The sequence below is a fragment of the Rhinolophus sinicus genome, linkage group LG15 (genome assembly GCF_036562045.2).
Source record: "Rhinolophus sinicus isolate RSC01 linkage group LG15, ASM3656204v1, whole genome shotgun sequence".
Lineage (NCBI taxonomy): Eukaryota > Metazoa > Chordata > Mammalia > Chiroptera > Rhinolophidae > Rhinolophus > Rhinolophus sinicus.
Window position 1 is genome coordinate 22,113,864 of NC_133764.1, and position 25,790 is coordinate 22,139,653.

A 25,790-nucleotide genomic window follows, 5' to 3' on the forward strand; every position below is an offset into this window, starting at 1 on the left:
GGGTCTAGTGGTAGAATATAAGGGTTAGTAGCTCAAACATCTGAGAATTTCCTAAGGCTCATGATGACCTTGTGTCATTAGGAAAAGGGAAATTTAAGTGCATTCGGTTCCAGGCACAGTGATAGATGTTCTTACTTAAAATATTTTACAATATATCTTCCCAGTTAAGTAGAGGTTATTCCATGTTAGAGATCAAGAATTATACACTCAGAGAGGCTAAAGAATTATCCCAAAGTCATACAGCTAGTGGTAATGTAGCCAGGATTCTAACCTAGTTCTGAGTCCCCAGTGCATATCACTGGTCACTGCCTTCATGGATGTATGTATAAAGTAGAATTAGAACTATTTACTTTTCTTAAAATGATTAAAATTTTGAATATATAAAGGCCTTTGATTGTCTAGAATATTTTAATACTGAAATCTTAATCCTTTTACTCTGGTGATGGACATGAGTCCTATTTTACTGCTCTTGAGAGGTAATTTTGTTCCACTTTTTCAGAAGTTGCTCCACATGGGGGCAGCATTGCACCAGCAAGTATTAGAATCTCTTGCGGAAGAAATTAATGCTTCTGCTTTAGTAGTTTTCTTGTATCTCTTCAGAAGGGCATCCTAGATGTCAAAGTACTTGAACATCTGCAGAAATGACTCAGATCTGAGAGTAAAACGTTGATCAAGAAGATCTGCCTACTCTTGGGCTTATGTTGACCTCCAGGCTGGTTCCGAATGGTAGTTTACCTTGCTACAAGTAATAGAGTTTTATTACCTTTTCATTCCCTGTTTTTTGGGGAGGATCACACACCTCATTTTCCTGCAGTTCTACCGTTTGTACTTTAGTTAAAACTGACTTTCAGTGTGATACTATTTGAAAGAGAAAAGCTAGACTTTGAACTAAAAAATTCTGACTCTGTTAAGTCCTAGCTTAACTTCCCCAAGTGTCCTCTTCTGTACAATGAGAGATACCATCTTACATAGTTGATGGGATTATTAATTGAGCTGTTGCATAAAAAGCACCTGTTGAAGTGCTTGGTTTATGGGAGCTCATGAGACGATGGCTGCTGCTACTATAATTATGAAGCAGACATTGGGCAAAGGTTAATGTTAATGCTACAATATTAATTTAAAGGTTCTGATCCCTTTGATTATCTGTACAAACTCATACAATCAATTCCTTTGGGGGGAATTAGAGCGAAATTAAACTTAATTTCAGATGCAGATTTTATTAGTCCATTATTTTGAAAGTAAACCTGTCTTTAGAACGAGGAAACACTTTGGACATACAGGAATCTAGCTCCCCTGATTTCTTCATGAATGTCAGAATTTAAAATTTTTTCTCTCACGAAGTTGTATTTACAAGAAAAATATACTTTTGAGTGACGGTGACTATTCTCTAGCCTTTTACCCACACATTAGGATTTTCTCTCCTTGCTATGGTTTTTCTTTTCTCTCTTAGAGGCATTTTGAGATGTTCCAACTTCAGCTAACATATTTATGCTAGAATCTGCTATTCTAGAGACACTTGTTACAGCCCCACCACTTGTGCTTTGCTTTTTGTTTGTGAGTTCAGTTCTCTTAAGTCCCTATGGCTTAGCGACTTCACCTCTTTGGTCTCTGTCTTCTAAACCTCAGTTCTGCTTCCATCGCTCTGAGAGCTGTCCATGGGAACACCCCTCATTCATTGCTCTGTCTCTCTGCCAAAGCACAAAGTTTTTTACTGAATTAGTAAAAAACATACATTTTCATTGGTTGAGGGTTCTCCTGCACGGGCAGCATACTCCTACAATAGCCTCAACTTGGCCCAGTATAGCCTTTAGCAAAGGTTCAAGTTAAACTGCCAGTTTCTTTCAATTTGAACTTATTCCGGAAAGCTGTTTTACGAAAAATTACATTTTTCTTCTCAGAAAAAGTGTGTATTTTAACTGTGTGCTAACCAGCATGTAGAAACAGCATGGGATTCTGGCAGTAGTTCTCAACTGGGGGCGATTTTGCTTCCCTGAGGACATTTGGCCATGTCTGAAAACACTTTTTTGGTTGTCACAGCTGATGGGAAGGGTGCTACTAGCATCGAGTAGGTAGAGTCCAGAGATACTTTAAACATCCTGCAGTGTACAGGACAGCCCCCTGCAGCAAAGAATCGTTTGTCCCAAAATATCAGTAGTGCTAAGGTTGTGAAAATTTGGATTGTGGAAATAGCATATAACCTTTAGGGCCAGAGTGGTTGCTGTTCTGAGTTGTGGGTTGACTGTTTACTAGAAATGTGGCCTCGACATGTTACTTAAAATGAGCTTTAATTTTCTCATCTGTAAAGTAGAGGTAATAATGCCTATTTTACTGGATTATGTTAAAACATTAGAAATTAGTTGTTTAATAATTTATAATGCCTGACATACAATAAATGCTTAAAATGCAGCCATTCTTGAATAGACTTAATATTATGCACTCTCCAATTATTGTAATTTTTATTTAGGACTTTTGTTGTGTGTTTTCAGTCTGAGATGATAAATATTGAAAAACTCAAGTCTCTCTAGATTACTTTGTAATTTTGAGGATTTTTGTCAGAATGTACTTGATGTCCTTGTGGGTTATGTGAAATTGTTTATTGAAGACAGGCCTAGAACGTATGGAAAAGCTTAATGACCTCACTTAATTTAGTGCTTTAATTATATGACTTCTGTTATCCCTAAATATGTATCAATGAGGAGAGTTATAAAATTAAAATATTATTTACACGTGAAATTAGAAATGCAGAGTGCTCTTCATGCCAGATGTCCGTAAAGGAGGATTTCAGGCCTGTGTGAGAATGTCAGTATGTGATACGCACTTGGTAAGCGGATTGCAGGAGATAATATGTTCTTTCTGTGTCTGGGCTTCTCAAGTGAGTAATGTTACATTTGGTTCTAAAAGAGGAGCTGCTGTTCATTCCTGCAGGATTGGAGTGTTGAGTAAGCGGAATCGTTGGAGGCTGCTTTGATAAAAGGCCAACTGCTTACCTCTTGAATTTCCCACGGATTGACCTGAGTGTTTTTCTGCCTCTACTTACAGAGAATGCAAACAATTTTTGTTTTCCTTTTTGATAAACTTGGTGGAAATCTTTTTCTGTTTATTCTCACTTTTTAAATCAGTTTTTATTTTATCAATTATTAGCAACGTAGGTTTTTTTTGTTTTTTTTCCTTTAAGTACATTTTGGAGGGGAATAATTTTAGATTGACAGAAAAGTTGCAAAGACAGTACAGAAAGTTCCCATACGCCTTTCACTCAGTTTCATCTAATGTTAACGTCTTACATAACTATGCTACATCTGTCGAAACTAAAAAATTAGCATTGGTGAATTACTATTAACTGAAGTACAGACTTATTTGAATTTCACCTGTTTCAACGCAAATATCCTTTTGCCATTCCCAGATACCAAATTGCATTTAATTACTTCCTTTTATAAGGAGTTGGCTCACTCCGTATGAAAGTATATCATAAACAGAAAGTGCTTTGTAACTGTGAAATTTTTCTTTCTTTCTTTTTTCCCCCAGTACTGTACCATAGTGGTTAAAACTTTCACTCTAGAACCAAACAGACTTAGGTTTGTATCCTGGTTCTGTATTTCCTACTGTGTGGTTGCCCTAAACTCCTCAGAATCTTCATCTACAAAATGGAGATTATACCCTGTTTCCCCGAAAATAAGACCTAGGTGGACCATCAGCTCTAATGCGTCTTTTGGAGCAAAAATTAATATAAGACCCAGTCTTATTTTACTATAATATAAGACTGGGTCTTTATAATATAATATTATAATATAATATAATATAATATAATATAATATAATATAATATATAAGTAATATAATATACCAGGTCTTATATTAATTTTTGCTCCAAAAGACACATTAGAGCTAATTTTTGCTCCAATAAGACCGGCTAGGTCTTATTTTCGGGGAAACAAGGTAAACAGTGTTTCTATCATAGGATTGTTGTGAACATTAAAAAATAGAGTGCTGCAAAGCACTTAATACTGAACCTGGTATACAATAAGTCCTTAATAATGACATTTATATTCTGTAATGTATAGTGATTGTGGTGCTGGATATTAGTTTTAGAAGGGTGAATCTTTTAGTGGCAAGTTTATTTTTGAAAGGTATTTAATTCTTTTGTATATATTATTTAAAGCCAGGTGTTTTTTAGGGTAATTCTGAGGTCAGCTTACCCACAAATGAAGCCAAGTCTATTTACAGTATTACTCTACATCATTGCAGAATTACTTTTAAAAGGAAATTGTTCAAGGATATACCTTTTAAGCAGTTTTCATCAGCAGCTTCCTGAAAACTGGATCCTGTTGTACATAGTAATTCAGCCGTGTGCCTGAAGATCATGGCTGATTCATTTCTTAGTGTTTCCTTTAAGATGGTCTCCAGGCTTTAATTTGGCAGGGGATTATTTTACTCCCAAAAGGGAGATAATAAGTGGCATAATAACGCATATTTTATTTTATTCATGCTGCAGCATGCTTTAGTGTAATTTTAGGGCTTGTGGGCCAAGTAACTGATTCTTAGGAATGCCTTTTGTCTATTTGTAAATACTTATTTGTAGTGTTTTGGCTTTGAGAATATTTGCATTTTGTCAGACCGCATTAAGCCACTTAAGTAATGAATTTTATTGAGACTTATTTGTAAATCTTCCTTGTTGATCATGTATTCAAACTTTCTTGCCATAATGAGATGTGTTGACTCAACTTCCTCATTCTGGGGAAGAAGATGGGGGGGAAAGGAACATTATAGAATGTAATATATTCAGTGTATTGATAGTAGGCATTCTGGACAGTGTCTTGGAGTAAAGCATGAGCTCTAAGTTTTACTTGTTTGAGGGGGAAAAAATTAACTAGCACCACATACTCATTGTTTCCTTAAGGAGATGATAATGATGGAAACATGCTTAGAACAATTAATATCTTGCCCTGTTTAACTGTCACTTGAGACCACTCCCTAAAGGAGAAAGCAAGATTCCAACTGTTGCTGATTTTCAGGAGGATAAAAGTATTTTAGGATAAAAATATGTAAACCACTTATGTGGTTTCATCATATTGGTTTTGGTCCGTTACTCTACTACTTTAACTTTATTCAAGTCTTCAGGGGCACCAGCCAAAATAATTGTAAATTCAACGGGAAAACTGAAGCATTATTCTGTTCAGAGTGTATGACCTTGAAGGTCATTGCTGGAAATGAAAGTAGTAATTTAGTTAGTAGGAGGAAATCACTGTTCTGAAAGTGATACCTTCCTTGGGTTCTGAGGTTATGAAAATGAGTGAAATTAGAGTGCAGGATGAAAATCATTCAAAGGGACGGGAATATGTGAGATTTCTCATAAAGGATCTTCTGCCTGATACTCCTCTCCCAGTTTATATCTAGATTTCCTTCTAGAGTTCTTTTCTACAGGATGATTTTCATTTTAATCATATCCACCTCTCCAGTTTGTTCCTTTTTTGAAAAAATGAGGTCAAATTTATGCCCTCAGAATTTCTGCATATAAGATAGGCGTAGCTTATAAATCAGATTTTATAGCTGGATACTGGATAGTAAATCTTCCCTCTTTAAGTGCTGTCAAGAAATATGTACAGTAGAAGAAGAATACATGTTTCTCCTTGTATAAATCTGCATGTCATCTTTGGCAGGGAAAGTTTTGATTATATTCTTCTCCACCCCCCATTCTGATTTTCTTTTTTCTTTCCCCCAGTTGAAGTTAGTCGCAGCTCTTGGAATTTCTGTAGATGCTAAATGTAGAATGATTAGTACTCAGACACTGGAATCAGATACAGACCTTGAGTTCATATTCAGACACTCTTTCTGGTTGTTTTGACTAAGCAATCACTGGATTTCTCTAACCCTATTTATGAGCTCATTTTTAAAGCTTGTTTCCTTATCTGTAATAGGAAGGTTTTGATAGCAACTACCTCAGAGGTGCTATGAGGATTTAATGGAACATAGTAAGTCTTCAATAAATGTCTTTGTGCAACTCACTATTAGGTATAGAATCAAGTAAGTCAAAACACAAAGTACTTACCTTAAAAACAATTCAGCAGACTCCAAGGGTCTCTAAGGACATATTGAATTGAATAGAAGTCTGTAGTTAATGCAGAGAATTTTTGTCTAGTTTTGAGTGTGATTTAATCTATATCTCTCTATGTGTGTGTTTGATTAATATCTGAATCTGTAAAGTATAAATACTACATTATGTCTACGAAGGGGGAGAGGTTAAGGAGGAGGAATGTTTAGTGGCAGTCTCCCAGAGACCATATGCCAGGCAAGATGAATAAAAAAAAATATTTTTTTGACACTATGGATGTGTTCCTTTGTAACCTAGATGCCGACTTTTTATAAATCAACTAAACTAAAAAAACTTCAATAAACCCTATTGATAAATCTCTTTTTAAAGTAAAACTTCCTTTAGAAACCCCTTAAAGGATATTGTTCTCTTTGTGGTAGTGTTTCCTAAGAGAAAGGTATTCTAGAGGGAAAAATGTTACATGTGTTAGTTCAAAGTGATGGTTCAAGTGAAAGAGACATAACCTTTGTTTTAATACACCAGTAAATCAAGGCAGTTACTGCAAGGGTCAGATTTGTTCTTTTGTGATAATTGAATTATTGTTTGGAGAAGGCTCTCTGGGAAGAGAAAATAAATAAATCATTTAAGTTTTAAGTTCTAAATTATTTTTTAAAAGATAATATCTGTACTTTGTACATAGTACAAAATTCAAAAGAAACAAAAGTATATAAACATTGATAAGTGAATCATCCTGTAGATTCTAGTCACCCAGTTGCTGTCTTGAAGTCAGTCTTTTTGTCTACTTTAGAGTCAGTGTGTCTAACTTACTTCAAATTTCCTTTAAAGAAATATGGCTCACTGACCAGGAGAACTCTAAGCAATCCCAATGGGCTGGCCTTCGTATGTTTCTGAAAACATAACAATCTATATGTGAAGATGAGGAGATGGAAGTGGAAAGGTAGAATGGAAGGAACTTCAAGGAATTTTGGAGGAACAGTAGAATTTTGTTATTGGGGTGCGTCTCTTCTGGTTGGTCATTGGCTCAGTGACTGGTAGTGATCTCTTTTCTCAGTGCAGGGTTTTCTAAACATAACCCAATAATCTGATCTCTCTGGATCTTTTAATTAGACTGTTCCCTATTTCCCTTCTTGTTGTAATGTGATAAGTGGAAATTGCTTATCACCAGAACTTATATTTCTTTAGCTGCATTATATACTTGGTTTAATTTCCAATTGCCTATGATAATAACAGAGGAATTCTAATTGTTCATTCTGTTCAGCATTCTTTTGTTCTTTTTCCTCCCCAATGTTTTTACTTCCTCTAATTCTCACCTACATTTCCTATTAACAGACCTTGTACTTAACTTTTTTTTTTTTTTTTTTAAACATTAGAAGGATTTGACTGGCAGAAATGGTAAGTTGTGGCAGGACATTTATTTTGGGCAACTGGTAACCAAGATTCGGCATGTGTGAGCAGCAATAGATGAAAACAGGCCTTTAGTTCTTTGGTGTGACATTTTGATCCTTTATATTATAATTGCGTCTGTCAAGTGTATTGTACATAGGAAATAAAACATCTTTTCCCGGCATATAAAGCACTGAGATGATGGAGGGGATTGTTATTTCACTCTTTATGCCTTTTATTTTTCACTAAATCCTGTGCTTGATGGTAGAGTTAGCAAACAAAAATTAAGTCCGGTAAGAACCTCATACATGCTGTCTTGTGGTAGGTGGACTAGATAATTCTTCCTGATTTGTTTTAATAACAATAAAATATTATATCTGTAATCATACTTACCAACTAAGCCTTCCGATTTTTCATCTTGGAATTTTTGATCTGATCACTAAATTACAGCTGAAGATGATTTCATTTGTGGCCTCATTATACTTAACATAATAATGGATATTGCCATAAGTGTTATTTGATTAAAAAATCATATTCTCTAGACATTTCTGGGTAAAATCACATGATGGGATAATCAGACTACTCAGAGAAGTGGTTATTAAAATCAGTAGCTAAATTGTGGCCATTATGTTTCTTTTCTTGCTAGTAGAAGGATGGTCATACAACTCTTAGTTTCTCAAACTTGAGCAAGGACCTTAGTAAGAACAAACAATAAGTTGACATTTATGAGAATCTTTTCAGTATACATAATTACTGAAGCTGCTATCTCCTATCGCATTTTGTTTATAATTACAGAATATTTTTGCAGCGTTACCTTGCTAATCTTTAGTAACAAGTGGGAGCTTCACTGCAAAATGTGGTTTTAAATTCACTTGTACTGGGCCATAGTATAGTTTTTGTGTGTGTGTTTTGGTTATCTTCGGGTGTTTTGCAAGTTTTAAATTACTTTATAAATATTCATTGTTTGTAGATTTGTTAGTTGTATTAGAAATAATCTGTAATTTTGATAGAGTGTTTACTTCTTTTCTTGCAACTGATATGGATTCCCAGATCTGTAAGTCAGGATACAAGTGTACTTTCTTATTAATATATTCGGTAGCAAGTTTTCATTTATCATATTGCCTGAAAGAAGGATACATTTGAGATACCATATTTCATCGATTCTAAGATGCCATTGATTATAATATCCATTATTATTTTCTGTATTACCTAGAAAGAAAAACACTTTCTGTTAAACAGATGTGCCATTGATTATAAAAAGCATCCCAATTTCAGAGATGTTAATGTGAAAAACTCTGCAGCTTAGTCCTGATGAATTATGGTAATATCACCATCTTCATTTTGCATAAGGCTTTGTAGAAAGAACTTATATTTATGTCATCTGATTTTATTCTCAAACTAAAGCTAATCTGTGAGGTAGATTAAATTATCCCCAGTTTTCAGATGAGGAAACTGAATTTCCCAGAGATTATGTGCTCTCCCAACAACATATAATAGGAAACAGGACTTCAAGCTCACATTTTCGTACTCTTAAGACTCGTGATATGATTAACGGTATCACCTCCCCACCCCACCCCCATGTATGCACACCCATACAACTGTAAGATGTGGCCTAGATTTTTCTCTCCATTGCCTAATGTACATGTTTCATAGTTAAGCTTTGCTGCTTTTTTAGCTGTTCATGTCCTGATTCTATTGGTAGTTTTGAGTACTAATAAAATTGTTAATGTTTTAATAGTAAATTATGCGTGACTTTCTGCTAATATATGAATTTGTTGTAATTCTTGGTTGCCTGACTACTAGGAAGTTACATATGCCATCACTGGTAGTTTAATATGTTTTAAAAGCAGTTTATCTGTTTCTAGCTGACTAGGTAAAATATTCAGGAATGATTATGAGTTAAGATCTATGAGGTGATCCAGAGAAGATTAAATATTTGTCTGCAGTTGAACTGTTCTTGGTAAATCAGGGTCATATCTGCTTCTTTCCCAGGTGGTGGCTAATGCGGTAGCTGCGTTATCTGAAATCAGTGAATCTCACCCAAACAGCAACTTACTGGACCTGAACCCACAGAACATTAACAAGCTGCTGACAGCCTTGAATGAGTGCACTGAATGGGGCCAGATATTCATCCTGGACTGCCTGTCTAATTACAACCCCAAGGATGACCGGGAGGCTCAGAGGTCAGTCTGCTTCTCTGGGTAATATCTGCGAGTCTTGACTGGTTAAGTTCTAGTGTCTGTTAGAAAAAGGGATTAGTTATGTCGAGGAAGATCAGTAGCTTATGTGATAGATACTGCTATCCCATGGTATTTTCTCACTGGATTTAGGAACATTGTCTGTAGTGGAGTAAACCATATAAAAATAGCTCTTCTGAGATGTGTGTTTTTCATTTCTTATTTGCACAGTACAGTTATGCTCTGCTAAAATGTCCCTCATCATGATCTCACATCTCCCATACAGCAGTTCCTGGCCATTTAACAAATAAAGGTTTCTGAGTGTCTATCACTGTAGTGACAAACTTTTCGTATTAGATACACAGTAAGTGGCTTGCTACTAGTTATTGAGCTGAGCTACACCTATAATTCAGTGCTAGAGAAAGTGTGTTGGAGCCAGCAAAACATATGATGCCTTTCATTAGCTGTAGAAATCATGTCAGTCAGAATTTGGAGATCTCGGAAGGCACATCTGGATTGTTCTGCTCAGCCCTTTACCACTGTAGAGTTGCAAATTTTCTTTGACTATCAACAGTTAGCTACTAAGTTTTTTATACACATACATACATTTGTTTGCGGAGTTGGAGTTAACTACCAGTGTTTTTGAGCATTTTGTGTATAGGCACTGTACTAGGCAAAGTGCTTCTGAGAAAATGTTGGCTCTCCATTAAAGTTGACATATTTTAATTATGGTAGATAAGAACCTTCCTTGCCTGGCTGAAGCTCAAGCTACTGTAACGTAAGTGCTCTTCACTTGTCTGGGAAATTGTTCCCTCTAGACTTAGCTAAAGGTCACCCTGGTAGTTTCTTCCTGTCATTGAAAGTACAAATATCTTCTGGAAAGAACTTTACATAGAATTTATTTTCTGTTGGCCATTGACGTCTCACACTTTCCCATTCACTCCGGAAATATTTATTGAGCTCATGTTGTGTGCTAGGCACTGTTCTAGGCCCTGAGGATACAGCATTAGACAGACAAATCATAGCCCTCATGGAACACTATGAGGGATGGGGCAAAAGTATATCTAATATGTGTATATAATATGACATGTCAGATGATAAGTGCTAATGAGAGAGACACAGTAGGGAAGCGATCTAAAAAATGTTGGGCATTTGGGGATGCCCAGAGAAGATCAAATATTTGAGTTGCATTTTATAAAAGGGTGGTCAGGGAAGGCCTCACTGAAAAGGTGGCATTTGCATAAAGACCTGAAGGAGGTCAGGGAGTCAGCCAAGTAGATTTAGGAGCAAGGGAGAGAAACACAGCTTGCTTATCTTATATCCTTAATTGGATATAGTCAGTAGCACTTATGTTGTCCAAGAGCTATCAAAATTAGGTTAATTTCTGAAGAACCTTAACAGATAACTAAATATTCAAGATTATATGAGGCCTTAAAGTGTAGGTAGAAGGGGCTGGGAGAAGGGGAAGAGGTTGGGAGAATATTGCAATGTGTACTGTTGTTAAAACACAAACAGACAGAAACCCCTTCGGAGACTCCCTTATCGTGAAGGCAAGGGATTGGGTAGTTTTCCCAGTCAACCCACCTCCTCCTGCATCTTAACAGTGAAACCTTCAGCCACAGTTGGTTACTATCTCACTATGAAAATAACCCTTGGAATGCTTAATTTGACTTCCTGTAGGTTGAGGAGAAATGGGCTGTGAGGCAGGGAGCCCTTACATAATATGGGGAACAGGACTATAAAACTGGAAGGTAAATGGTGTGAGCTTCAAGTGTTTGGGATATTGGCTAGTTTCCTTCCAGTTTGAACATCCCTTATGGCTGGTGTCCTAGAGTCTTCTGATATCCCTGCTCTGCCTGTAGTGTGCTGGGAGTGAGGCTGCTGCAGTGTTGGATCCCAATTTTACCTGTGCATGGAGCTTTGACTTTTCTAACTGATTCTCTGATCCCTTGGTACTTGGGCCATGGGACATTGACACATTGCCTTATAGACTGGACTGAGCAAAGAAGTTTTAATTCAAGATGGTAATTTTCCCTTTCTGCCCTCAGCATTTGTGAGCGGGTAACTCCCCGGCTGTCTCATGCCAACTCAGCAGTGGTGCTCTCAGCAGTAAAAGTCCTCATGAAGTTCCTCGAGTTGTTACCCAAGGACTCTGACTACTACAATATGCTGCTGAAGAAGCTGGCCCCTCCGCTGGTCACCCTGCTGTCTGGGGAGCCGGAGGTGCAGTACGTTGCCCTGAGGAACATCAACCTAATTGTCCAGAAAAGGTTGGGGAAAAATGAATTGGTGATTCAAGTGTTTGTAATTTTGAATGATGCTTAATTATATCGATACTGAAGAGACCAGTGTGAAACTCTTTTTAATGGATGGCAATGAGAATGTGGTATGGCAGAGCAGCTTGTGCCAGGGCTAGGGGGCTAACCGTTGATTTTGGACTATTCCTATAGTAAATGCCTCTCGTTCCTCTACAGTGCAGTTTGTTTTCTGAAGGGTCTCTTCATAGCATACTAGCTAGTGCCTGCTTACTGTGGCTCAGGCCGTAGTTTAGAGCCAGATTGCTGTTCTTCCAGAAATTCTTCTTGACAACATGTACCCTGACTCTTTAAAGCAATAAAAATAGTCTGCTCAGCGGAACTGTTAAGAATAGAGGTATGCAGGAGAAGTTTGTGGGGTTTTTTCTCTTGGAGGGGTTGGAGTGGGAGGAGAGCAGAGAGGCATAGTTGAGAGAGTAATACAGACTCTGAAGGATATATCCATACATACCTCACCTTGCTCATCTTGTGTTTCTGTGTTTCACAGGCCTGAAATCTTGAAGCAGGAAATCAAAGTCTTCTTTGTGAAGTACAATGATCCCATCTATGTTAAACTGGAGAAGTTGGACATCATGATTCGTTTGGCATCCCAAGCCAATATTGCTCAGGTCAGACTTTGAAGTAACTCAAGTTTATAATGACTTAGGTCTTAAGGTCTGGCCTTCAGGAAAAGCTAGGCCATGAAGTTGCTGTTTAAGAATCCTTAATGATTGTCCACGTCCTGGGTCCTCCACAGGTTCTGGCAGAACTGAAGGAATATGCCACAGAGGTGGATGTTGACTTTGTTCGCAAAGCCGTGCGGGCCATTGGGCGGTGTGCCATCAAGGTGGAGGCAAGTGTCCCGTGTGATGGGATTCCGAGGGTGCCCTTTACTCCTGTCTTTACAATGCATTTTAACGTTTATCAAAATAGTAAAGCACGTAGTTAAGGTATTACAGAATTTTTAATGAAAAGCAGCTCTCCCTAGTTCCTCTTCTGGAGGGAATCATTTTAATCGTGTTTTTGGTTTTAGTTATTCTTTAGAGCTATTTCCATCTCTCTAAATAATAATGCTTATGTTATTATTTATTGATTTACCAATTCTAGACATTGTTAACTTTTTGCTGTGAGATGAGCAGCTTCGTTCATGTTCTGAAAAAACTTTTCAGTTTTTTGCAGCACAGATAACTTTGAAAATACAATGAAAGCTCTGGACCCTCTCCCTGAAAAATAAGCTTGTATGCACATGAAATTTGGCAATTTCATTTCAAGAGGTTTAAAGTTGCCTTCTGCTATCTCCACTCATCCATGAACTCCAGATAAAAACCCAGTACCTTGGCTTATTCTTTCATTCTTATTTTCCCTTCTACCTTGACTTACTGTTCTCATTTTTGTATGGCTATGCAAGATGATTCTTTTCATTTGAACTGATTCATCTGTCAGTATATTTTGTAATGAGTAAAATTTGGGGTATATCTAGAACTTCTGTATATCTCCATCTAATACCCCAGCCTCTAGTATAGCTTGGTCAGATTAAGTGCCTGATCTTTTAGTATAGTCTAGTTGATGCAAATGTATGTTTCAAAATTTTTTTTATATTGAGGTTGTGTTATTGGACAGATCAACTGACCTGTCGTTCATTATGTTCCTCTTCCCAGCAATCTGCAGAACGCTGTGTAAGCACTTTGCTTGATCTCATCCAGACCAAAGTAAATTATGTGGTCCAAGAGGCAATTGTTGTCATCAGGGACATCTTCCGCAAGTACCCCAACAAGTATGTCCAAATACCTCCCTCTTCCTCAAATCATTTAGGAAATGTGTAAGCAAGGCACTTTGAAATTGGCTAGGTAAGAATATTCTTTGTAGTGTCATAATAGGGTAATTTATTAAAGATCAGAAACTTATAAGGTGGTTAAAACCTGATTTTTTTCACCCTGCTTTGTTACTTTTAGAAGAATTGAAGTTCTGTCTGCATATACACTGTTGATTGGCTTATATTGAAGTTTACCAGATTCTTTGCTGATATAGTTACTGTTAAATAGGATACCCATATATTCTAGGTTGTACGGGTATAATCCCAGTTTATGTCCATTACCAGGCATAATTAATGATTGTGTATCCGTTTTCACTCTCAGAAATGTGTCAGTTTGGATGATGAATTATATGGCCATCCTGGTAAAAACCAGGAAGGTGACAGTGGCACTGCTCACTTTGTATGTACCTAGTACTTTGTAGAAAATTATAGAAAGGTAACAATAAATTATCAGGGCCTCAGGCCTTTTCCGAGGTATTGGAGCTGCTCCCATGTATGTAGCTGCAAAACCTGCATTTTCACTCCACACGTTTTCCACATTGAGGCCTCGTAGTTTATGGAGCAAAAATGCTTTAGATTTGATTTTGAAAGCAAGCAACTAAGGAATCTGAAAGAGTGAAATAAGAGCAAGTCTTATAAGCATCCTAAACCTCGTTTTGCCTTAAAATTATAGAGCTATCTTGTGCTGAAGCTTCGGATTAGTCTTTAAAGATAGTGTTCATGAAGCGACTTGCTTACACTAAGTTAGCTTAGTGGTAGACTCAAATTAGAAGAAATATTTTAGCAAAGTAGTGATTTATTAAGCACTATATATATTTTTTTAATTTTAAAAATGGTATTTTTAAGAAAAGAACCATATACTTCTACCACAGAAAAGAGGGGTGTTTGGTTTATAAACTTCTTGGTTAAGGGTAGAGATGTATATCAAAATATGATAGGGAGAGGTGCTCGCTTCGGCAGCACATATACTAAAATATGATAGGGAGAGAAATATGTCCATTTCTGGTTTATATTAGTAAGGGGTTATAGCAGTTTAATTTTAAGGAAAAGCTGTCAAAAACGTGGTTTAATTACTGGAAGTAGGGCTAACAATAAAGTGTACTGTTTATTAGTTTACATCTAATAGAGTATACAATGTCATTTTGATGTTTAAAATTACATTAGCTAAGGAGCTAGATTCAACAGGGTAAAAGTGAGAGAGCTCTAGACCTGTAAAATTAAAAATAAATATTTGAATTACTTGTTTATTTGGAGAAACATCATTAGTGCAGCTGCCTTAGGAGGGGGGAGGAACATAAAGAGGGTACATTTACCCTCTATAAAAAGCAGAGGTAAGTGGATTAAGGGACAAAATTATTGATTTTAGTTTGAATGCTGTTGTTGTCTAACTCTATTCCATTTTCCTAAAAGGAGAGTGAGATTTCTGTTCCTCTACCACAAAGGCAAAAATGGAATAATAAATAGGAAAATTCTCTGATCTAGTTGTAAGAAAGATTGTTAGTAATACAAAGTAGTGGTATTATCTTACACCACAGGTTAATTTTTCCTTGTGAAAAGAATACCTGATGAGCTTTTATAAAGGTTTACGGTCTAGTTACTAAAACATAATTGAAAGGAAATTTAAGCCATTTATAATCTGGCTCAAAGCCTATCTATACATTCTCTGACTAAAAAGCCTCTATATTTTGGTGGTATGGTTTAGGGTACCTTGTCTGTGGTTTTGCCCATAGCCTTCATTGTTAAATACTGTTGTCAGTTTTGCCCTCAGTAACTATAGTCCATTTTGTTTTATCAGGTATGAAAGTATCATTGCCACTCTGTGTGAGAACTTAGACTCGCTGGATGAGCCAGATGCTCGAGCAGCTATGATTTGGATTGTGGGAGAATATGCTGAAAGGATTGACAATGCAGATGAGTTACTGGAGAGCTTCCTGGAGGGTTTTCATGATGAAAGCACCCAGGTAGGTTCTCATCTATAGGTTCTGTCATAGATCTTTTTGGGAAGATTCCAGGGAAAGTAAATGTTCAGCATTTCAGAGAGAGAGCGAGAGAGAGAGAGAGAGCGACAGAGAGAGAGAGAGAGAGAGAGAGAGAGAGAGAGAGAGGATGAGAATGAATATACATATACCAGGGGTGCCAAAAAAAATGTATACACATGACTTGTATTCATCTTTTGCTATGGGTATATATTGAGTATTACAATTTTAGTACATTTTTTTCCTTTCTCAAAATGTGTATACATTGTTTTGGCATCCTCTCTCTATATATATAGTGTTACATTCATTTGTTTCCCAAAAGGGATGACCTTTTTTAGTTGTGCTTATTTCTGGTGGAAAAAACCTGCCTAACTGAGACCAGTGGTCCTCAAACCTTTAATGAGCCTCAGAAATACCTGGAGAGCTTGTTAAAGCACAGGTTGATGGGCCCCCCACTCCTAGAATTTCTGATGCAATAGGTTAGAGGTGGGCCTAAACATTTTTAGTTCTTACAAGGTTTAGGGTGATGCAGCTAGTTTAGAGCAGTAGTTACCACTTTTTAATTTTCTGGTACTTGAAGATGTTTACCCATTCCTGTTAGTAATGGGTATGGCTTATTATAGCAGGGGTTTTCACCTGCGGCTGTGGTGCAGGCTGGCATGTGCAGTTTGGAAAGAGTCCCTGGATGGTTAGACTCCTTCCCATCTTCTGTCTCTCCTCTACCAAAATTGAGAGACCTGACCTTAGAGCCACAGGTCCAGAGAAGCAGATAAATTATTAAACCCTTTTCCCTTAGCATTTTTACTCACTGCAAATTGAAGTTCATTTATGTAATCCACCATAGTAATTTTAATAGACCTTTATAAGGAACACATACAAGCCAGTAGCTTAGTGGTTCAGCAGCCCACTCTTAATTGGCTATGATCTGGCATAATTCTAAGCTCTTGCCCCAGTATTATACAATATTCTCTTATTCCCCCAAAGTTGTGGCTTTTGGTGGAATTAAATAATAAGGACTTGGTCAGGAACCCGTTTTATTGCCATCACAGTGTTAGCATGTATTTTAGAATATTGGTCATTATCTGGACCAGAAACAAACAAGCAATTTTTGATACCAAAATGCTATTTGGGGATTGGAGGCTAGTGAGTTTTCAGTTGATGAATACCTCTGTTGTTGATATTGGCTCAGTTTTAACCTTTGTCTCTTAATCAAAATGATAATAGTAGTTAATAATTGGGGAAACACCATTTTGGAAATGATGGTATGGATAATGCAAGTGCCTTTTACTTTATCTATTAAATTATGTCTGCTTAGGTGCAGCTCACTCTGCTTACTGCCATAGTGAAGCTGTTTCTCAAGAAACCATCAGAAACACAGGAGCTAGTACAGCAGGTGTTGAGTTTGGCGACACAGGTAAGAAATCGGGATAAAGCATGTGGTTGATTTGTCTTGTTTGAAATTGTAGGAAATTACGAAACTCCCCAAGAAGGTTCATTTGGGGAGGTTTTAATTGGAAGGATACAGTCAAAATATAAAAACCGTGCCTCTTAACACATATTCCCCTGAATTAGCTGGTTGTATGGCTTTTAAATGAATTGACTGACTCCAGTTTTTATAATTCATGAAAATTGAATTTAGACTCCTTAGTGTTAAAGGACGTACCTATGTGAAAATGACATTGAGTCTCACAGTACCTCTTTCTGGGTGACTTGATTTCAACTTTCAAATGAAAGTATTGTGTAGAGATGGTAATTGCCTCAACAAAGATCTCATGTATTTCTATCTTTTAGAGTGGTTGCCTTTCTCTTTAAATAATTTTAAAGTGCTTATGCTCTTTCCTTAATTATTTGATATATTTGGTCTTCCTTAGGATGGGTCCTGAGTTCAGGGATGTGGCAAATGCCTTAGAGATCAGGTCGCCATTTTATATCCACAGAAAACAAAATTATTAGTTTTTCTGGTGTAACTAGTGTAATGATCATCGGTCTGTCATGATTTAGTAATGTTCTTAATTGAATTCGAGAACAAATTGGCTTTAGCAGGCTGGCAAGAGTTTAGATGTGTGTCTATACGTGGAATCAGATTCAGAGATTCAATTTTCCATTGTTTTCATCTTTTTATAATGGTATATTAAAATTTGAAACCCTTTTCCAGTACTTTGCCTAGTTTTGAGCTGTCATCTTTCCTGTTACTAATTTTACATCTTTTAAAATTTATTTGTAAGAGCTCTTTGAAGTATTTTTTAAAACTTCCCTTTTAAGCATCTTCCTTTGCCTGAAGCAAAGCAATTTCCATACTATCAAGGCAATGGTTATTTAATATTATCTGTATTGAACTGAGTTTTCTAAACTTCCTAGTCTAGATTCTTGATAATCTATTTGTATCTCTGTTAAGATGGATTCAGAACAATTTCCTAAAGAGAATTTTGGCCTTGCTTCTTCCTCTGCTCATCTTTAAATAGATAGGGATCGTCTTTTAATCAGGCAAGTGTCCTTGGTAAGTTCCATTGTATTCACAAGTTCTCAACCCTGTGTCCATCTCCATTGCCTATTAAAGCCTATGTGTCTATATTTAACAGGCAGCATAGGACGAGCTCTATTTTGTATTCTTGTCAGAGTTCAGACTCAATCATACTACTTTTCCCAATGTTTATCAAAATTTGACTGAGATAAAGTGTTTAGGGAGGATTGCTTACAGGATACAAGGACTCTCTGTTCTTGTAGATAGTTGAAATTCACTACTGAATCAAGTCATATTAGTAGAGAGCTGTGTCCAAACTGCATTGTATTTGACCCTTCATAGAATTGCTTTTACTCAGTTATACTGATACCATCATTCGGTAGTAAGTGTTGTCATGAGAAACTATCCTATTTGGATCTATTGTCAGTCGTTGTGTATTTCATTATATGTCTTCTTCTTTATGAGGCTCCATCAAACAAATTCATAACCAGTTTGGGATTCTCCTACGCATTGGTGTGTAGTTGACTGCCCCCTCTGAATGGCTTATCTGACTAACTTCTTTTTCATATCAGTTAATCAAAACCTTAGAATCAAATTTAAGGCTCTCCTGTAGAAAATGTGTAGGTCATTGTGGCATGCATTTTTCTGCGTTTCTAATTATGCTCTCTAGCCTTAGATGCATTTTTGTAAGCTTTGCTAAATTCCTTTCTAGAACAGGGCAGGGTATGAATAAACCATCAGACATTCCAGATTCCAGACTTTCTGTACAAGGACTACCATAGAATCTTAATAACAATCGTTTGTGTAGTGATGACTATGTACCAGGCATTCTAAGTAAGCACTTTACATGTTAACTCAATTTCAGTAAAGGTTGGTACTGCTAATACTCTCTTTTATAGGTCAGGAAACTGAAACAGAGAGGCCCAGCTGGTATGGGGCGGAGATAGGACTCAAACCCAGGTGGCCTGGCACCAGGATCTTTGCCTTTTCCACTGTGCTGTGCTGCTTCTCTAGTCTGAAGGTTAAGAATGACTTTGAGAAAACCCATTCCGGCTTCCTCTGCCTGACGCACTGCTGTGCAACAGCCAGTACACATAAGTGAGCTTAGCAGTTTGAAGATCATTGTGGATGATTATTTCATATGTGGCTATAAATTATTATCAAGCAGTTTCTCTAGGCTTGCCTTTTTAATCCAATTAATGAGATCTGAGTAGTTTGTATAGAGAAATAAGCACATTTATGTAAGTCTTTTCTACTGGAAGTTGGGATTTTTTTTCTTAAGTTTGTGAAATAACCTAATATTTATTTATGACTGGTAAGTACCAGTTTAAGTTGAGGGCAGTGCGACCTGCTAAACTGCTAATTTGAATGGGGTGGTAGGATTCTGTTTTCTGCTATGCCCACTGATTCAGGACACAGCCGAGCAAATTTTTTTCATACTGCTGTTCTATCCCTACAAGTAGAGTTCATCGATACTATTCTTTCCCTGTGCAGACGATTCAGAGAAGTATATGTGAAATCTTTGCTTGTAATTTTAAATAAAATGGTGGTATAATTAGAAACATTAGTTAGGGGAAGAGAAAACCAACCCTTGAATTGTGGCTTCGTTTCAAAGATTTGTCTCTTTTTCTTTGATAGTTTATAGAGGAATGAGCAAAGAATACACACAGCAATGTCCAGACTTGAGTAATTACCCTTTGTGTAGTACCTGGAAGAGAAGTCTTCATCTTAAGTTTTTCTGTCTATGAATTAAGAGTCCACCATCATCAAAATTATCTGTGTTATTAAAAATACAAATTCCTTGCCTCCATTTCTGACATAATGAATCAGAATCTCTGTGATTTGGCACTGAAATCTACACTTTCGATGGTTTTCCTGGTGTGTTAAAATGTTGATGCACATTATAAATTAAGAATTACAGTTTTAGAGCTTACTGATAAGAATTGTTTTTGAAGCTCTCAAATTTTTAGAACTAGACTCTTGAGATCCTGATGAGGGGCCTAAGGGGCTAGCAATACAGTAGATCCAAAACCAAATTTTCTGAGTCAGTAAACATATGGTGGCACATTAAAATTATAAAAAGGTTTATTTCCTTGTCACAAGGCTTGGCTGGGCCTGATTCATTGTGGCCTCCGTATGATAGTGAGGCACTGACGGCCAGCTTATTTCAGCAAGCCTGACGGATCAGCCCTCAGAACAGTGAATGCCAGCAGTGGAGAGCCTTGCCTACTCTTGACTTTCAGTCTTGGAAAATTGACATTCGTTTCTCATAGGACTATATTTTTAAAGTCAGTGTCTGTTAAGATTTATAGTGCGTATACCCTTTGATCCAGTGATTCTGTCTCTAGCAGTTTGCCCTATTGCAGTATTTTGAATTTGTGAGGGACTCATAAACATTTTTTTCATAGAAATATATAATTTTGTATTGTATAAAATCCCCACAGGAATTTTTCTTTTTGGTTATTTGGTTAAACATGTATGTGATATATGAGAAAATTTGAAGTAAAAGGTATTTAATTTTGATCAGTATGTTATTAAACTGTAATGTGAAATTTACATTAAAACTTAACAGTATTACTAATTTATAAAGACAAATGGAATTTTCCCAGTTAAGTGATGTGCAGTGTTCTTCTTAATTGTATAATAGCATAATAGTCTATGAATTTTAAATGACGTGCTTTGGGCACTGAATATATAGATTAAAATTTAACTCTTAATTTCTGTATCAACAAAAATTGGTGTGGGGCTTGCTTTCCTGACCTGATATTTTGAGAAACTTGTATTTTTTTCTTTTTAAAAAAATCAGCTTGTTTGTTTTATAATGTTCAAGCTTTGTTTCCAAATGAAAATCTAAGTGAGGAGGTTTCAGGCTGCTATTTGTAATCACTTCTTCAGGAGCAATTTACCCCCCACAAAACAAAACAGATTCATCTGAATTGGATATTATCACTGTTTCCTTTTTTTAACCCGGACTTTCCAAATACTATAAACATTTTAATATATATACTACATATACATATATGCATTTCTATTAGAATAATGCAAACTGTGAATGTGATAAAGATTATCTTGAGGTAAAATTTACCATTTTTATACTGTTAATTTGCTATATTTCAATATTCTTTATGTTGATTTTTGTTTGTTTGTTTTTGTCTTTAACTTGTAATCCATTATGAATGCAAATTAAACAATATATGCCTAAGAAAAACCATATAAAACCATGTAGTCAAAACCACCGGGGTCATTGCTGGTATTGAGCGGAATGACATGTGCCTCACGTGGCTGAATCATGAACCAGTTCACCTGTTTACTTATAAACTGATGTGAAAGTCCTCAAACTGGCCTAGTTTAAAGAAAATATTTTTGTATGTATCTTTTAAATATAGAAATTGAAACAGTAACTTATTGTTGCCTTTAATAACATACCACTGGAACAACTTGTGCACAAATAAATGCCACCGTGTAGACTTACTCTGAGGTAGATACCAGCATATTTATTACCACTTTGTAATGATCACAAACATAAATTGATTGATAGGTAGAGGGAAGGAGGAAGGGAGGGCAGGAGTACAATCTAAATGTCCATCAGTAGGGCACTAGTAAGTAATAATGCAGTGTTGCTTACACAGTGGAAAACTGCGGCTGTATTACCAATATGGAAAGCAACATGCAGAGCAGTTTATATAATATGAAACTGGTTTTATATAAAATAAATATGTGTATATGTGGGAGCTGTCTGGAAACATAAATACCACACTGTTAACACGGCTATTTTGGGCATGGGGAGTTAAGCTGGGGTAGGGTTAGATGATTGGGGTAGATTTATTTTTATATACTTGTAAATTGTGATGGCATTGATAATAAGTTTTTTTAGCCATGAGCATATAAAACTTATTTTAAAACTACCTCAGAAAAACAAGCCGTCCTCTATTTAACAGCTTTTTTATTATTTAAATAATAGTAACGTCTCATACTGTATTGTAATAATTAATACACTGTGAACGCGTTAAAATCAGACACTGTTGGTTATTATCTCTCTCCTAGCCCTTGTCTCCATAGGAGATGCTTAATAAGCATTTGAATGAAGAAAAGTATGGGTGAAATAGCTGTAAGATATATTTCATGAATAATCCTGCTAATATTTATAGTAGTTAAAAAAACATTTTTATGCCCCAAAGCCATCTCAAGCAGTTAATTTTTACTGGAATAACCTTGAGTTTCCTTTTCCCAACTCCCCTTTAAATTTGAGTTTTAGGACAAACCCATCTCAATTTATGTTTAAATTCTTTGAAACATTAGAGATCATAGAATTATGACTATATTAAAACTATACTGAGTCTAAATTGAGTCTTAACAGTCAACTCTGCGTAAATCACTATAGCATAGCCTTGATAACCCAGCAATTTGGGTTTCTATGTGGAGAAAAGTTTTGTTTAAACCTTCTTGCCTTTGCCATTAGGATTCTGATAATCCTGACCTTCGAGATCGGGGCTATATTTATTGGCGCCTTCTCTCAACGGACCCTGTCACAGCCAAAGAGGTAGTCTTGTCTGAGAAGCCACTCATCTCTGAGGAGACAGATCTTATTGAGCCAACTCTGCTGGATGAGCTCATCTGCCACATTGGTTCTTTGGCCTCTGTGTACCACAAGCCTCCCAATGCTTTTGTGGAAGGAAGTCATGGCATCCATCGCAAACACTTGCCAATACACCATGGGAGGTAAGCAGGTGAACTAGGTTTGAGTGAGAAGTGCTTAGATAGAGTTGGTCTTCCTCATGCTTCTATACCTAGAAAACAACTTGTTGTGCATTTTGCAAACCTGCTGTACTGCCCTTGGGGGCTCCATGTGAATACCAGTGACCGCACACAATGGGTGAAAGACCCCTCTGTTCTAATCTGGGAGTAGGTAAGATTATGTTTAGAAAATCATGGTGAAGATATTCTAAACGATAAAGTTTAAAAGTTGCTTAAGGGTCTAAAGTTGAGCCTCGAAATCTTGCCAGAGTTGAAAACTTGGAAAAAAGTCCACATGTACATTAAGTTATCTTTATCCTTTACTGTAGCTTTGGTTGAAGCTTATGGATACTGGTAGAGAAAAGCTGTAAAGCTATTAATGAAACAATATTGCAGGATTGTAGAAGCAGCCTAGATTCTGTGTAGACATAGTTTTTTAGTCACCTGTATCTTTTTTTTACCAAATTAAATTGATTATTTCAGTAAGAATTTTATTATGAACAGACTGTCAGGTAACATGGAACTCTTGCTTTTTTAGCTATCTTAAAATTTTAGTTTGGGAGGAACAGTACTCTAATAAGCTCTTATAATGCGTATCTTGTAATCATTTCAGAATCTCTTTCCTTTGTTAATCATATTAAGCCTTAAATCTAAGTAGAATTTGATCCCAGCGTGGTTAATTACATTTCCATTAATGAGTGTCTTGTACCATTGTGTAATTTATATTGCTGTTTATGTGGTCCATGAGTAGCCAGGGTGTAGGAATTATTGCTTTACAAATTAATGTAGTCAATATTTAAGGCTTTATTTAAACTGACTGGGCACAGATAAAAAGGAAAGGGTAACACCCAAGAAAATTATTTTTAATCTTTCATTAACCTTTAATTTAGTCAGTCAAATCTTTGGTTTTAGGGCAGGTGCTGTGATTTTCACCCAAAGGAGACTGTGGCTTTGTAAGGATTAGGCCTTGTAGTGTTTAACATTCTCTAGATATGACCACTTAACTTCCAAGTACATCTCCCAGTCTGTGCTGCAAAGTTTGTTAATAGATATGGATTTTCTTTTGTAACTTGCCTCTGTAACCATATTTATATACCATTTAAATTACCTTTTTCCTGATAACTTTTGACCCTCATATGGTTGGGGGAAAGTGAAACAAATCAAGAAACAAAAACAACCCTTTCTAGAACACAAGAAAAGAACCAATATTTAAACTATGTAAAAAGGAACAATCTTTTACATAAGGTCTTATCTGATTAATAGCCTTAAATATGTTGCCTTCACAATTCCTTATGGTTCCTTTTTGGGTAACCTCGTCTTTGTCTATTTGTGCTTGTTGTCTGTTTTTAAAGGAAACACAAATGCAGAAATAAATTTTCTTTTGAAATAACTAGGGCTGATATATTGCTGCAAATGGCATGTCCGTCATAGTACCGACATTACCTAGCTCTCTTCTGCAGTGTGACGTTAAGTAATACACCTCTGATATGAACTACAGCAACACTGTAAAGCTTTATTCTGCCTCTGCGAGAGGTTTGAAAACGTTTGCTTTACTAGGTCTTTTTAAATCACTTGGGAAAGGGAAAAGTGCTTTTTAGTTCGGTATTGCATTCTATACTTGTCAGCTTTTCTGTGGGGGTGAGATGGCAAATAGTTGTCTAATTTAGAAAAATCTTACCTTTTAAAAATATTGCTTTGGTGACAATTTTGTAGTTCACAGTGGGAAACATTTTCATGTTCTTGTATTTTCCATTTAGAAAGAATACATAATGATTTACCACGTTCTTGTAGAGAATCATGTACTACTTCTTTTCATCTAACTCTTTATCGTCTCATAATACTCTTCTGTTATTAGTGAAGGAAAATATGTGCATTATTACCTATTCTGCCTTCTATTTAGAGGTACTGATAAATCCACAGTTACCAAATGGCACATGTTATAAGATGATAGAATTTCATATGCAGAGAAATACTGTTTATGGACATTTCATGTATTTTCTTGCCAGGTGTATATAAAATTGTTTCCCCTTTTGACTTCATTAATTTTTGGATATATTTGCACCACCACCCTGCCCGCTTTTAGACAGTTCACGGGTTGGCTTTCTTGACACTTTTTCTTCTAAACTGTTTTTCTGTCTTTAATCTTTGAAGTTCTGTGTTCATTCTCTTCTCCAATCATCAGTCTTTTTTTTTTTTTTAAATTTATTGGGGTGACAATTGTTAGCAAAATTACATAGATTTCAGGTGTACAATTCTGTATTACATCATCTGTAAATCCCATTGTGTGTTCACCACCCAGAGTCAGTTCTCCTTCCATCACCATCTATTTGATCCCCTTTACCCTCATCTCCCACCCCCCACCCCCCCTTACCCTCTGGTAACCACTAAACTATTGTCTGTGTCTATGAGTTTTTGTTTCTCATTTGTTTGTCTTGTTCTTTTGTTGTTTTGGGTTTATATACCACCTATCAGTGAAATCATATGGTTCTCTGCTTTTTCTGTCTGACTTATTTCGCTCAGCATTACACTCTCAAGATCCATCCATGTTGTCACAGATGTTCATATATCGTCTTTTCTTACCGCTGAATAGTATTCCATTGTGTATATATACCACAACTTCATATATACCACAACTTCTTTATCCATTCATCTATCGAAGGACATTTTGGTTGTTTCCATGTCTTGGCCACTGTAAACAAAGCTGCAATGAACATTGGAGCACACGTGTCTTTATGTATAAATGTTTTCAGATTTTTGGGGTAGATACCAGGAGAGGGATTGCTGGGTCATATGGTACAATCATCAATCTTGATTGTATCACAGGCTCATTCCAAACCTTCTCCTCTTTTTCTTTTTTTTTTTTTGGTCACAAGTGATGCTTTATTTTTTTTTCCAATTGCAGTTGAC

The 25,790-nt window shown here is 36.3% G+C and overlaps 1 protein-coding gene across 3 annotated transcripts in view; it reads left to right on the plus strand.

The window, feature by feature from the left end:
• AP2B1 (adaptor related protein complex 2 subunit beta 1) overlaps window positions 1–25,790 on the plus strand; it is a 104,768-nt gene that overhangs the window by 20,755 nt on the left and 58,223 nt on the right. For all 3 annotated transcript variants that reach the window (XM_019732556.2, XM_019732559.2, XM_074320002.1), the window contains exons 6-13: window positions 9,421–9,611; window positions 11,654–11,875; window positions 12,408–12,528; window positions 12,657–12,752; window positions 13,558–13,673; window positions 15,508–15,673; window positions 17,004–17,102; window positions 22,609–22,868. In XM_019732556.2, coding sequence (XP_019588115.1) covers window positions 9,421–9,611; window positions 11,654–11,875; window positions 12,408–12,528; window positions 12,657–12,752; window positions 13,558–13,673; window positions 15,508–15,673; window positions 17,004–17,102; window positions 22,609–22,868 — 1,271 coding nt within the window. The remainder of the gene's footprint in view (window positions 1–9,420; window positions 9,612–11,653; window positions 11,876–12,407; window positions 12,529–12,656; window positions 12,753–13,557; window positions 13,674–15,507; window positions 15,674–17,003; window positions 17,103–22,608; window positions 22,869–25,790) is intronic.